The sequence below is a fragment of the Giraffa tippelskirchi genome, chromosome 4 (assembly GCF_054371585.1).
Source record: "Giraffa tippelskirchi isolate mGirTip1 chromosome 4, T2T-mGirTip1v1.2.pri, whole genome shotgun sequence".
Taxonomy (NCBI): domain Eukaryota; kingdom Metazoa; phylum Chordata; class Mammalia; order Artiodactyla; family Giraffidae; genus Giraffa; species Giraffa tippelskirchi.
Window position 1 is genome coordinate 208,458,144 of NC_137278.1, and position 14,217 is coordinate 208,472,360.

The following is a 14,217-nucleotide window of genomic DNA, read 5'->3' on the forward strand; positions in this document are numbered from 1 at the left end:
AGCTCCTCTTGGGCTATGTCCTTAATGTTTCCAAATGACCTTTCACTCATGTGATGATATTTGGTTTTTTTTCCTTTAGTTATACTCCTCCAAACCTCAATGGACTAACCTACATGTAAGAACAGACAATAGCATCTGCCTATGCCTATCATTATGTTGTTGTTTAGCTGCTAAGTTATGTCTGACTCTTTGTGACCCCATGGAATGCAGCACGCCAGGCTTCCTTGTCCTTCACTGTATCCCAGAGTTTGTTCAAACTCCTGTCCATTGAGTCGGTGATGCCATCCGACCATCTTATGTTCTGTTGCCCCATTCTACCAGTCTTTTCCAGCATCAGGGTTTTTTCCAATGAGACAGGTCTTCACATCAGGTAGCCAAAGTATTAGAGCTTCAGCATCAGTCCCTCCAATGAATATTTAGGGTTGATTTCCTTTAGGATTGACTGGTTTGATCTCCATGCTGTCCAAGGGACTCTCAAGCGTGTTCTCCAGGACCACAGTTCAAAAGCATCAATTCTTTGGAACTCAGCCTTCTTTATGGTCCAAATTTCACATCTGTACATGACTACTGGAAAAACCATAGCTTTGACTAAAATAGTCACTATTTTAGTGACTACTAAAATAGTCAAAGCTATGGTTTTTCCAGTAGTCATGTACAGATATGAAATTTGGACCATATACCTTTGCTAGTAAAGTGATGTCTCTGCTTTTTAATACACTGTCTAGGTTTGTCATAGCTTTCCTTCCAAGGAGTAAGCATCTCTTAATTTCAAGGCTGCAGTTACCATCTGCAGCAATTTTGGAGCCCAAGAAAATAAAATCTGCCACAGTTTCCACTTTTCCCCTTCTATTTGCCATGAAGTGATAGGACTGGATGCTATGATCTTAGTTTTTTGAATGTTGAGTTATAAGCCAGCTTTTTCATTCTCCTCTTTCACTTTTGTCAAGAAGCTCTTTAGTTCCTCTTTGCTTTCCGCCTATCATCATACAAGTATGCATAAAATGCTTACTGACTATATGAAGGAAGACACTATTTTTATATGTTATTTTTATCAGTTTCTTTATACTTTTTATTTTACTTATTTGGCTGTGCTCAGTCTTCGCTGAGGCACATGGGCTTCTCTCTTAAATTTGGTGCATGGGCTTAGTTGCCTCAAGGCATGTGGGATCTTAGTTCCTCAACAAGGGATCGAACCTGCACCCCCTGCATTGGAAGGCGGAGTCTTAACCGCTGGACCACCAGGGAAGTCCCTACACTGTCTATATCTTAGACTATGAAAGAGCACCTAAATGGTGCTAAGCAGTCTAACAGGTAATCCAGAAAATTTAATAATTCCTTATATCTGATGGAAAACCATTTATATACTGAAAACAAATATAAAAAGGGAATAAACTTCATGAAGAATAATACTAACTCATTTATTGCACAAACCAAGGTACCTGAACATCCCCATGTCTCCTCTTTTCAAACGCCCATCTGTCTTCGTCAGACCTCTGTTCCCACTGCAGCTTCTTCAACTGCTGGGTCATTAGAGCCACTTTCTTTCTTACTTGTTCCTTAAGTTCTTTATATTGAACCATCTGTGTAAAGAGCATTTAAACATTTAAAGAAGTGTGAGAGGAAATTCCTTCTGTGATATTCTTTACTAGCAGATACTTGGAGAAGGCAATGGCACCCCACTCCAGTACTCTTGCCTGGAAAATCCCATGGACAGAGGAGCCTGGTAGGCTGCAGTCCATGGGGTCGCTAAGAGTCGGCCACAACTGAAGCGACTTAGCAGCAGCAGCAGATACTTAAACTTATCAAAAATGTTTTATATAAATTATACCATAATTAGCCATGTTCTCCAGCTAAGATAGCATGAACACAAAATGAACATCTTATTTAAGACTGTTTAGATAGATCAACAAGGTATTCAAAACCAACTCTATAAGGTCTCTATAAGAACTTTTGTAAAAGAAAGCACATTAAAACTCATTAATGGTCCAGAAGTAACAGGAGTTCAGAGAAAATTATGTATTTTTCTATTTATACAGTCACAATATTTTAGCATATATATTGTAAAATAAAGTTATCATAAAATTAATGAAAGAAATAAATAATAGAAATTTAGTTGAAAGAATGTTTGAAAACTCTGAATTATAAATTTCTGGATATCTATTATCGACTTATATCTTATATACTAAATTGGATATTCATTAATCACTTAACATTTTAAACAATCTTAACCAATTTCCCTCCTGTCAATTAAGTGATCATGTCTCTTCAAAGCCATATATAATCTGACTTTTAAGTTTTTAAAATATTCATGAGGAAAAAATAATTACCTTAAAAACATGAATAAAATATAATTCATTTTATTAAAAAATACCATGTAATCTTGCTGAAGTATTTTCTATGACTTTAACTCACAAATGTTATGATGTCATCTATTTTTATAAAGGAAAAAATAGCCTAGAGTAAAGATTAAATTTAGATTCTCCATATAGGCTGAAATATTGAAATCCCTATAATGTAAATTCTGCAGACAATCTCTTAAAATAATCAGAAAGAGAAGTCATCCTTTAAATTCTAATCAAAAGGAGAAGCTGAAACAATAGAAACAAATGATTTCCCATATGCCAACTTTTTCACCTGACCAGCTTCTAGTTCAATGTCTCGCCCTTTATGTAACATTTCTTCCTCAATCTGCTTTTCAAAACTTCTCCATGCACCATCTAAATCAACCAGCTCTGTCTCTAAGGCTTTTATGTCATCTTCCTGTTTAGAACATTGTTTTTCACTGTCCTTTATTGATTTTTTAGCCACATCTAATTTCTTGAGGTGGTGAGAAGTATTTTCTTTAGCTTTAATGTATTGAGGCCTCTTCTGATTTAACAGTGCTTCAAGAGATCTAAAAAGAAAAATAAAGTTTGCTTTAAAGGAAAATTTTATATAAAGGCAAGAGGCTCTTCTGATCAAATTATACATTTAAAAAGAAATACTAAATATTGACTTTCAGAGACTGTAAGCAGATCAGTGGTTGCCAGGTAAGAGGGAGAATCAAATAGGTGAAGCATTGGGGAATTTTTAAAGAGTGATAAACCACTCTGTATGCTACTGTACATATGACATCATGCATTTGTCAAAACCTACAGAAATTTACAGCTCCAAGAGTGAACTTTAATGTACAAATTTTTAAAAAATCACTTAGAAGGTGAGGGATCCCAGATAAAATATAGAAAGTGACAAAAGAATCTAACTGTAGTACAAAAGTATGAAACAACCTTACTGAAGAGGGTAAGGGGAAACGTGTTAACCTAAGTAATACTGGAAATGAGCAGAGTCCATAAAATTAAAAGCAAAAATAATTATACACAAGCTTTGTACTCTAGTTGATAAATTTGCTTCCCACAAGGACACAGTTTAATAATTCTGGTACTGCCATACATGATTACTGGAATTGAACAATTAAGCAAATGGATATAATGTGGGACTTCCCTCATAGTCCAGTGGTTAAGACTCCAAGCTCCCACTGCAGGAGGCATGGGTTCAATCCCTGGTCAGGGAATTAAGATTCCACATGCCGTGTGGCACAGCCAAAAAGCCCCCAAAAAATGATGGTAGGCTGATACTATATTAGATAGATGATTTAATAATATAATGCATATATTTAAAAAATTTATGGTAGAGTCACTTTATTTACTGGCTACACCATGTGGCTTGTGGGATTTTAGTTCCCCAACCAGAGCTTGAACCCCGGCCCTCAGCAACAAGAACACAGAGTCCTAACCACTGGACCACCAGGGAATTCCCTGTATATGATACATTGACATTCCTGATGTACTGTGATAATAATGGCATTTTACCTCTGTGGTCTTCTTCCCCAAAACTCATAAACTTGTCTAATTATGAGAAAAGTAACAGAGAAATACTAATTGAGATACAGTCTACAAAAAGCTTGACCAATGCTTCTCAAAACTGTAAAGGATACCAATAACAAGGTTTACGTCTGAAACTGTCACAACCAAGAGGACCTTAAGAAGACATGATGACTAAATATAATATGGTATACTGGATCAGAAAAAGAACATTAAGTAAAACATTAAAAAAATGAATCAAGTATGGAATTTAGTTAATAATAATGAATAAATATGGGGAATTTAGTTAATAATAATGAATAAATATGGGTTAATTAATTAGTATTAGCATACTAATAGTGTAAGATGTTATTTGTTGTTCTGTTGCTAAGTCATGTCTGACTCTTTGTGATCCCATGGACTGCAGGACACCAGGCTTCCCTGTCCTTCACTATCTCTGGGAGTTTGCTCAAACTCATTTCCATTGAGTCAGTGAAGCCATCCAACCATCTCATCCTCTGTAGCCCCCTCCTCCTCCTGCTATAAGTGACAGAAATTGAGTGTGGGGAATATGAGAACTTTCTATACTATCTTTATAATTTTTTTGTAAATCTAAAAGTATTCCAAAGTAAAAAATCTATTTAAAAAATCAACTTTCAAAGCATTACTTAATATTTCTATCAATCTAAATAAAATCCAACTGTTAATAATGATTTTGAAAACTCACTTTAATTCTTTTTCTGTTTGTTGTAGTTGTCTGCTCAACATTCCATGTTCCTTTTTCTTGGCTTTAACTATGTTTTCGTGATGAGAAAGAGACTCTTTTGTGACACTCAAATTCTTATTCACACGCTCTAACTCAGTGTATAAAAAATTATTTTTTTTCTCATTGTGATACAGTCGGAAAAGCTGCAGTTGTATCTTGTTAACTTTCAGTTCTTCAAGGAGATTCTGGTAACGGTCTGCCTACAACAGTGAAATTCAACAACAGTTAAGAGGGAGTATATTTTACATTGACCTTTCATAAACTCAACTAGAGTACTAACAAATGATCTCTAATGAATTTTATTTTATGTCATTAATGATATTCTTGCCCAAAGTACAATTATTGGGAGAAGGCTTCTGCATATACTTCTATAATAAACCAGTAAAGGATTTTATATTCATGCATCCAGTGGTATGGTGGTAAGAACCATTTGTTAGTCACTCAGTTGTGTCCGACTCTTTACGATCCCATGGACTGTAGCCCACCAGGCTCCTCTGTCCATGGGATTCTCTAGGCAAGAATATTGGAGTGGGTTGCCACTTCCTTCTCCAAAAGAACTATTTGGGGCACCCACTAACCCAGTCCTGTCCCACTTCTGTCTTGACCTCAGAAGTTTGGCAAGCAAGTCTGACATCAGCTTCCCCATTTGTAAACTCAAGGAAGTAATATCACTTTTAAAGTTTCTAGCCATTTTCAATTCAAAGATTCCAGGTAAAATTTCTTCTATAGAATGTAATTTTTCCTATGAATAGAACTAATAGGACTGTTAAAGTTCTAAATTTATATGTGAGATGGGAGAGTTTCCTGAGTATTTGTATCATTAGTAAAGAAAAAAGGAATATTCGACCTTAAGAAGAAAGCTCTTAATCAATGAAATATTCCAAGTAATAGGTAAACAGCAATCTGCCAGGATGTTGTTAAAAGTAATCATGAAGTTGGACTATTCTAACCATCCTTATAATGTTTAAAGTTCTGCAATTCTACTCTGCTGTAAGCTCTTTCAGTACATTACAAATACGATCGTTTGACTTGCACTTACACCATCCCTTTCCACTGACAAAACCAAGAACAAACACACACTTATAAAAATCTGAAGAAACAGAGAAATATCACTAATAAGGAACAGGTCCACCTTTCATTTTAAATATTTTCAAATATTTATTAAGTGGCTATTGTGTGCCAAGCCCTCTTCTATGTGCTGTGAAATATGGTAGGGAACAAGGTAGAGACAGTCTCTGTTCTTCTTAGATTACAACCAAGTTATCCTAGTGGGGCAAGGAGGGAAGCAGAGTCAGAGAATAAATAAGCAATAAATAACACACAAGATAATTTCATACAGTAAAATATGCTACAAAAGAAACAAAATAGGGTAATGCAATAGTACCAGGGAAGAGATGCTAATTTAGACTGGGAGAGTGGACAGCACATGTCTGCCTGAGAAAATGGCTTCTTTGTGAAAACTTGAATGAGAATACTGGCCATGTAAAAATCAGGCACACAGTTATCTAGGCAGAAGCAACAGCAAAAGCTCTAGGACACAAGGGAATGTGGTATTTTCAATAAATGATAAAGGTCAATGTGGTTGAAGAGGAGAGGAAGTTAAAGTTTCAGAGGTGAACAAGAGGCCGATCAGCAGGCTGGGAAGGGAAACTAGATTCTCAGTGCAGTAGAAAGCATTGCTCCAAAAGAGGTCTTATGCAAAACAATGACAAAATCTGCTTTGCATTTGATAAAAGAATACTCTGAAGGCAAACAATAATCAACAGTTTATAAGGAACACACCAGGCACTGTGAAGGGCACCAAGAAATACCACAGAATAGCATTTACAAAGTGTGACCAATGGCCTCCTAGAGTTTCCCAACACCCTTTCATGGAGCCCCTGAAATCAAAACTATTTTCATAATAATACTCAGATTTCATTTGTCTTTTTCACTGTGTTGACATTTGCACCAATGGTGTGAAAGCCAAAGGAGGGTAAAGTTCCTAGGTCTTAGCACAGGTTCAATACAAAAATAGATATGAGAATTCACTGTTTTCTATTAAGTCAGGTATTCATGAAATTATAAAAGGTAAAACAATACCACCCTTCTAATTATTTGGTTTTATAAAACTCAGTTTAATTTTCATAAAAATATGCTATTTATATTAACCTACAATGAATTTATTATTGTCATTTTTACAATAATAAATCATCAAAATATAATTTTTAAATGTCTCAGTTTTAATTTCAAATACAATAAATATTGATAGATAACTCTTTGGGGTCCTCAATAATATTTAAAGTATAAAAGGATAAGCTCCAAAAATCTGAGGGCCTCTGCCATATGAGATATAAATCCCTGAAGTTTAATTTCAGTTGGGAAAATCAGACACCTTTGCAGCTCAAGCTGTCCTGCCTATTTCAGAGGAAGAAACCCAAACTGGAAAATATACCAAAAAGTTTATCTTTGATGAATAATGGGCTTTATTTAAGTTATTAAAATAATTTTTTTAGTAACCCCAAATCAATACTTACAATTCTAACACAGGTTTTGTATGCCACATTTAATTGGTTACATCATGACATCTTACCTCTTCTTTCTCTAATTTTGCATGTTTGCGCTCTGCAGCTACATTTTTTTTCTTATTAAAATTAAATTGTGCATCTTCTTCGGCTTTCTGTAACCTTCTTTTCTTTTCCTCATATTCTCCTATAAGCTCTCCTGAAGTGCTGATTTCCTCAAAAAACTGGGTTCTTTCTTTGGGTTTTTTCATTGAAATTGACTCCACAGTTCCCTTTCAAAGATAGTTAAGACACCAACATATAAAATATAGAGATACGTTTTCAAAATCATGAATAAAATAAAATACTATTGCTACTTACCTGAAAAACTAGACAGTTCCGTGCTTTGACTATTATGCCTATCTTTTCCAGCTCTGTGATATAAGCAGAACGACTCATAGGATTATCATTAAAATGATATTCTGAGCAACCTCCTAAAATAAAAGAACAAAAGCTGTTATGGGAAGTAAAAATACCACATATATCAATAACTATTGAAATGGCCAGTTACGGCAGTAATATACATGTTAATAAATGCATTTAATCAATCAACAAATGCTGAGTGTCTACTATATGCCAAGGAGTATGCTACAGTAGTGAACATAACAGACAAAAGTCTGATCTCAAGCTTATATCCTAGTAATGGAGGCAGACAAAAATGAGATAGGTAAGTAAAACAAACATCATGTGGGAAAGTGTTAAGTGCTAAGGAGTAAAATGGAGGTAGGAAAGGGGTATGGAAGTCTCTGTGTAGGAGAAAGAGGCATTACTATTTTAAATAGGATCATTTAATGGTCTAATGTTTGTGTCTCCACTGAATTCATGTGATGAAGTCCTAACCCCAAAACTGATGGTGTTAGAGGGTGAGACCCTTGGGAGGTGATTAGGTCATGATAGTGGAGCCCTCATGAATAGTATCAGGGTGCTTATAAAATAAAAAGACCCTACAAGGCTCCCAAGTCCCATCCACATGTGAGTATACAATGATAAGTCTGCAACCGGAAGAGAGCTTTCATCCAACCATGCTGGCACCCTCATCTTGGGACTTTTAAAAAACAAAACCAAGAGGCATCTATTTACAGAGGCCCAGTAAAATCCTAGCATAAATAGAAATATATATATATAACTCTGAATCTTATTTACTCAGGAAATACAAGGATTTGTGAATAAATCCTAACAAAATAAAAAGTCAAATATTTCATGCAATTTGCTTTTTGGTGGTAGGAAGAACTTTCTATACAAACCAAAAATATGCATTTATAGTTACTTCATCACTAGGAATACCAGATAAAGATACATAAAGAATCTCAGGAAGGACTTTTATGATATCACCACCTCTGAGGTAAACTCTCTCCTTCATTTTAACCTAATAACCAGGGAGAAAAACTGCTATCTGACAGTAGGGGAATTTGAATAAATATGCCTGCTTAAAGAAAAGTCCAGTGGAGAATCAAATAGGTTCTACTGTTTGCTTCTGATATCTGCTATCCCAAGAAAAAAAATACCTCGGATAGTCCTTGCAAATGTCTTCTCTTCTCCACTTTCTTCCAAATATACAATTTTTACACTTGCAGAAGAAGAAACAGGTTTTCCAATGTGTGCTCCATGAATGAGTTCTTGAATATTTTTCACTCTTAAATTAGCTATTTTTTCTCCCATTACAAAACTAAGTGCATCCATTACATTAGATTTCCCTGGGGAAGGAAAGACAAGGGAAAAGTTATTTATTTTTAATGATAAAAAGTCTTGCCGAGGGCCCAAGAAACCAGGCTACTAAGGAAAGTGAAATACAACCAATGCGCACTAGTGCTAAGTCACTTTCAGTCATGTCCAACTCTTTGAGACCCCATAGATGGTAGCCCACCAGGCTCCTCTGTCCATGGGATTTTCCAGACAAGAATACTGGAGTGGGTTGCCACTTCCTTCTCCAGGGGATCTTCCTGATCCAGGGATGGAACCCGCATCTCTAATGTCTCCTGCAATGGCAGGCGGGTTCTTTACTGCCAGTGCCACCTAGGAAGCCCAATACAGCTGATACACATGTCTAAATAGTACTGTTTTTTCTGTATTCAAAATGCATGTGACTGAACAATTTTATGTAGATAACTGGTTTCTATGTAGCTATGGTAGAGTATTAAGTGATATAAATGTAAAGATCTATACCAGATCTAAGCTTCAGCTCTCTCCCACCATCAAGTATTATACCATGGCAAATCATTTAACTTCTCTGAATTTCGGTTATCTCCACCTTAGAAATTTTAAGTGTCACATTTTTTAAAAGGTTATCTTCAGGATTTTCCTAAGGGCTAGACTATGGTTGCTAGAATATTTATGGTTGGTTTATGTGGATAGCATGTCCAATGGGGCTGTTATCCTCTGAAAGTCCTGCTTACAAGGTTAGCAGGTATCGCGGGATTAGGATTTGGATTCTGTGAGGATTTTCACCAATTTCTTTTTTCTGGCCACACGCCATGGCTTGTGGGATCTTGGTTCCTCACCAGGAAGTGAATCTGTGTCCCTTGCGGTGGAAGCAGCGTGGAATCTTAACCCTTGGACCGCCAGGGAAGTCCCTCCACCACTTTCTGTTAAAAATGTATCACTGTGCCTAAATTGTTTGTATAAACAATATGATCTAGGCAGAACACTTGCTTTCTTTCTCGGAGTCCGGAATTTGGGGGAATGGAGGTGCTTATGTGACCATTCCCTAATATAAACCCTCAGAGTTGAGTCTTTAATGAGTCTTTGGTTAACAACACCTCATTTATGTTGTCACAACTTGTTGCTGGAAGAATTAAGCCTGTCCTGTGAGATTTCACTGAGGGAGGACTGATGGAACCTGGCAACTGGTTTCCTAGGGTTCCTCATGTGCCTTTTCTCTTTGCTGAGTTTTCTTTGTTTGCTTTCACTGTTATGAGTAACAGTCCTGGGTACAACTATATGCTGAGTCCTATGAGTCCTCCCAGTGAATCACCAAAACCGGGGGTAGTCTACAGTTCAGTCGCTCAGTCGTGTCCGACTCTTTGCGACCCCATGAATTGCAGCACACCAGGCCTCTCTGTCCATCACCAACTCCCGGAGTCTACCCAAACCCATGTCCATCGAGTCGGTGATGCCATCCAACCATCTCATTCTCTGTCGTCCACTTCTCCTCCCGCCCCCAATCCTACCCAGCATTAGGGTCTTTTCCAATGAGTCAACCCTTCGCATGAGGTGGCCAAAGTATTGGAGTTTCAGCTTCGACATCAGTCCTTCCAGTGAACACCCACGACTGATCTCTTTTAGGATGGATTGACTGGATCTCCTTGCAGTCCAAGGGACTCTCAAGAGTCTTCTCCAACACCACAGTTCAAAAGCATCAATTCTTCGGTGCTCAGCTTTCTTCACCGTCCAACTCTCATATCCATACATGACCACTGGAAAAACCATAGCCTTGACTAGACGGACTTTTGTTGGCAAAGTAATGTCTCTGCTTTTAAATATGCTATCTAGGTTGGCCATAACCTTCCTTCCAAGGAGTAAGCGTCTTTTAATTTCATGGCTGCAATCACCATCAGCAGTGATTTTGGAGCCCCCAAAAATAAAGTCTGACACTGTTTCCACTGTTTCCCCATCTATTTCCCATGAAGTGATGGGACCAGATGCCATGATCTTAGTTTTCTGAACATTGAGCTTTAAGCCAACTTTTTCACTCTCCTCTTTCACCTCCATCAAGAGGCTCTTTAGTTCTTCTTCACTTTCTGCCATAAGGGTGGTGTCATCCGCATATCTGAGGTTATTGATATTTCTCCCGGCAACCGACAGGGCCTAGGCTGGGCCGGGGGCGGCGGCCGACAGGGGCTGGGCCAGGCCGGGACCCGGGGGCCGGGGGCGGCGGCCGACAGGGAAAACTAGCTAATCTGATCACACAGACCACAGCCTTGTCTATCTCAATGAAACTAAGCCATGCCGTGTGGGGCCACCCAAGACGGAAATAAGTTTTATCAATCCTTATTTAAAATCTGCCGAAAATAAATACCTCCCCACCCACGTCCAAGGTAAGGAGCAGTGGCTGTGCTCCACTGGAGCAGCCGTGAAGAGATACTTCACATTCAAGGTAAGAGAAACCCAAGTAAGACGGTAGGCGCTGAGAGAGGGCATCAGAGGGCAGACAGACTAAAACTACAATCACAGATAACTAGCTAATCTGATCATACGGACACAGCTTGTCTAACTCAGTGAAACTAAGCCATGCCGAGTGGGGCCACCCAAGACAGCCGGGTCATGGTGGAAAGGTCAGACAGAATGTGGTCCACTGGAGAAGGACATGGCAAACCACTTCAGTATTCTTGCCTTGAGAATCCTATGAACGGTATGAAAAGGCAAAAAGGTATGACACTGAAAGATGAACTCCCCAGGTCGGTAGGTGCCCAATATGCTACTGGAGATCAGGTGAAAAATAACTCCAGAAAGAACGAAGGGACAGAACCAAAGCAAAAACAGCACCCAGCTGCGGATGTGACTGGTGATAGAAGCAAGGTCCGATGCTGTAAAGAGCAATATTGCACAGGAACCTGGAATGTCAGGTCCATGAATCAAGGCAAATTGGAAGTGGTCAAACAGGAAATGGCAAGAGTGAACGTCGACATTCTAGGAATCAGCGAACTAAGATGGACTGGAACGGGTGAATTTAACTCAGATGACCATTATAGCTACTACTGTGGGCAGGAATCCCTTAGAAGAAATGGAGTAGCCATCATAGTCAACAAGAGTCCGAAATGCAGTACTTGGATGCAATCTCAACAACAACAGAATGATCTCTGTTTGTTTCCAAGGCAAACCATTCAATGTCACGGTAATCCAAGTCTATGCCCCGACCAGTAACGCTGAAGAAGCTGAAGTTGAACAGTTCTATGAAGACCTATAAGACCTTTTAGAACTAACACCCAAAAAAGATGTCCTTTTCATTATAGGGGACTGGAATGCAAAAGTAGGAAGTCAAGAGATACCTGGAGTAATGGGCAAATTTGGTCTTGGAATACAGAATGAAGCAGGTCAAAGGCTAACAGAGTTTTGCCAAGAGAACGCACTGGTCATAGCAAACACCCTCTTCCAACAACACATGAGAAGACCCTACACATGGACATCACCAGATGGTCAACATTGAAATCAGACTAATTATATTCTTTGCAGCCAAAGATGGAGAGGCTCTATACAGTCAGCGAAAACAAACCGGGAGCTGGCTGTGGCTCAGATCATAAACTCCTTATTGCAAAATTCAGACTTAAATTGAAGAAAGTAGGGAAAAACACTAGAGCATTCAGGTATGACCTTAATCAAATCTCTTATGATTATACAGTGGAAGTGAGAAATAGATTTAAGGGACTAGATCTGATAGACAGAGTGCCTGATAAACTATGGATGGAGGTTCATGACATTGTACAGGAGACAGGGATCAAGACCATCCCCAGGAAAAAGAAATGCAAAAAAGCAAAATGGCTGTCTGAGGAGGCCTTACAAATAGCTGTGAAAGAAGAGAAGTGAAAAGCAAAGGAGAAAAGGAAAGATATACCCACTTGAACGTAGAATTCCAAAGAATAGCAGGGAGAGATAAGAAAGCCTTTCTCAGCAATCAATGCAAAGAAATAGAGGAAAACAACAGAATGGGAAAGACCAGAGATCTCTTCAGGAAAATTAGAGATACCAAGGGAACATTTCATGCAAAGATGGGCTCAAAAAGGACAGAAATGTTATGGACTTGACAGAAGCAGAAGATATTAAGAAGAGGTGGCAAGAATACACAGAAGAACTGTACAAAAAAGATCTTCACGACCCAGTTAATTATGATGGTGTGATCACTCACCTAGAGCCAGACATCCTGGAATGTGAAGTCAAGTGGGCCTTAGAAAGCATCACTACGAACAAAGCTAGTGGAGGTGATGGAATTCCAGTTGAGCTATTTCAACTCCTGAAAGATGATGCTGCGAAAGTGCTGCACTCAATATGCCAGCAAATTTGGAAAACTCAGCAGTGGCCGCAGGACTGAAAAAGGTCAGTTTTCATTCCAATCCCAAAGAAAGGCAATGTCCAAGAATGCTCAAACTACCACACAATTGCACTCATCTCACACGCTAGTAAAGTAATGCTTAAAATTCTCCAAGCCAGGCTTCAGCAATATGTGAACTGTGATCTTCCAGATGTTCAAGGTGGTTTTAGAAAAGGCAGAGGAACCAGAGATCAAATTGCCAACATCCGCAGGATCATTGAAAAAGCAAGCGAGTTCCAGAAAAACATCTATTTCTGCTTTCTTGACTATGCCAAAGCCTTTGACTGTGTGGATCACAATAAACTGTGGAAAATTCTAGAAGAGATGGGAATACCAGACCAGCTGACCTGTCTCTTGTATGCAGGTCAGGAAGCAACAGTTAGAACTGGACATGGAACAACAGACTGGTTCCAAATAGGAAAAGGAGTACGTTAAGGCTGTATATTGTCACCCTGCTTTTTTAACTTATATGCAGAGTACATCATGAGAAATGCTGGGCTGGATGAAGCACAAGCTGGAATCAAGATTGCCGGGAGAAATGTCAATAACCTCAGATATGCAGATGATACCACCCTTATGGCAGAAAGTGAAGAGGAACTAAAGAGCCTCTTGATGAAGGTGAAAGAGGAGAGTGAAAAAGTTGGCTTAAAGCTCAACAATCAGAAAACTAAGATCATGGCATCTGGTTCCATCACTTCATGGCAGATAGATGGGGAAACAGTGTCAGACTTTATTTTTTTGGGCTCCAAAATCACTGTAGATGGTGACTGAAGCCATGAAATAAAAGACACTTACTCCTTGGAAGGAAAGTTATGACCAACCTAGACAGCATATTAAAAAGCAGAGACATTACTTTGGCAACAAAGGTCCGTCTAGTCAAGGCTATGGTTTTTCCTGTAGTCATGTATGGATGTGAGAGTTGTACTATAAAGAAAGCTGAGCACAGAAGAATTGATGCTTTTGAACTGTGGTGTTGGAGAAGACTCTTGAGAGTCCCTTGAACAACAAGGAGTTCCAACCAGTCCATCCTAAAGGAAATCAGGCCTG

At 38.5% G+C, this 14,217-nt stretch overlaps 1 protein-coding gene across 5 annotated transcripts in view; it reads right to left on the minus strand.

Moving 5' to 3' along the window:
• SMC1B (structural maintenance of chromosomes 1B) overlaps positions 1-14,217 on the minus strand; it is an 85,875-nt gene that overhangs the window by 67,182 nt on the left and 4,476 nt on the right. For 4 of the 5 annotated variants that reach the window (XM_081594935.1, XM_081594933.1, XM_081594936.1 and 1 more), the window contains exons 2-7: positions 8,654-8,842; positions 7,470-7,582; positions 7,178-7,381; positions 4,567-4,805; positions 2,635-2,893; positions 1,440-1,580 (exon numbers count right to left, since the gene is read on the minus strand). In XM_081594935.1, coding sequence (XP_081451061.1) covers positions 1,440-1,580; positions 2,635-2,893; positions 4,567-4,805; positions 7,178-7,381; positions 7,470-7,582; positions 8,654-8,842 — 1,145 coding nt within the window. Of the gene's footprint in view, positions 1-1,439; positions 1,581-2,634; positions 2,894-4,566; positions 4,806-7,177; positions 7,382-7,469; positions 7,603-8,633; positions 8,843-14,217 lie in introns of all 5 variants that reach the window. The other variant, XM_081594937.1, reaches the window with a different exon arrangement.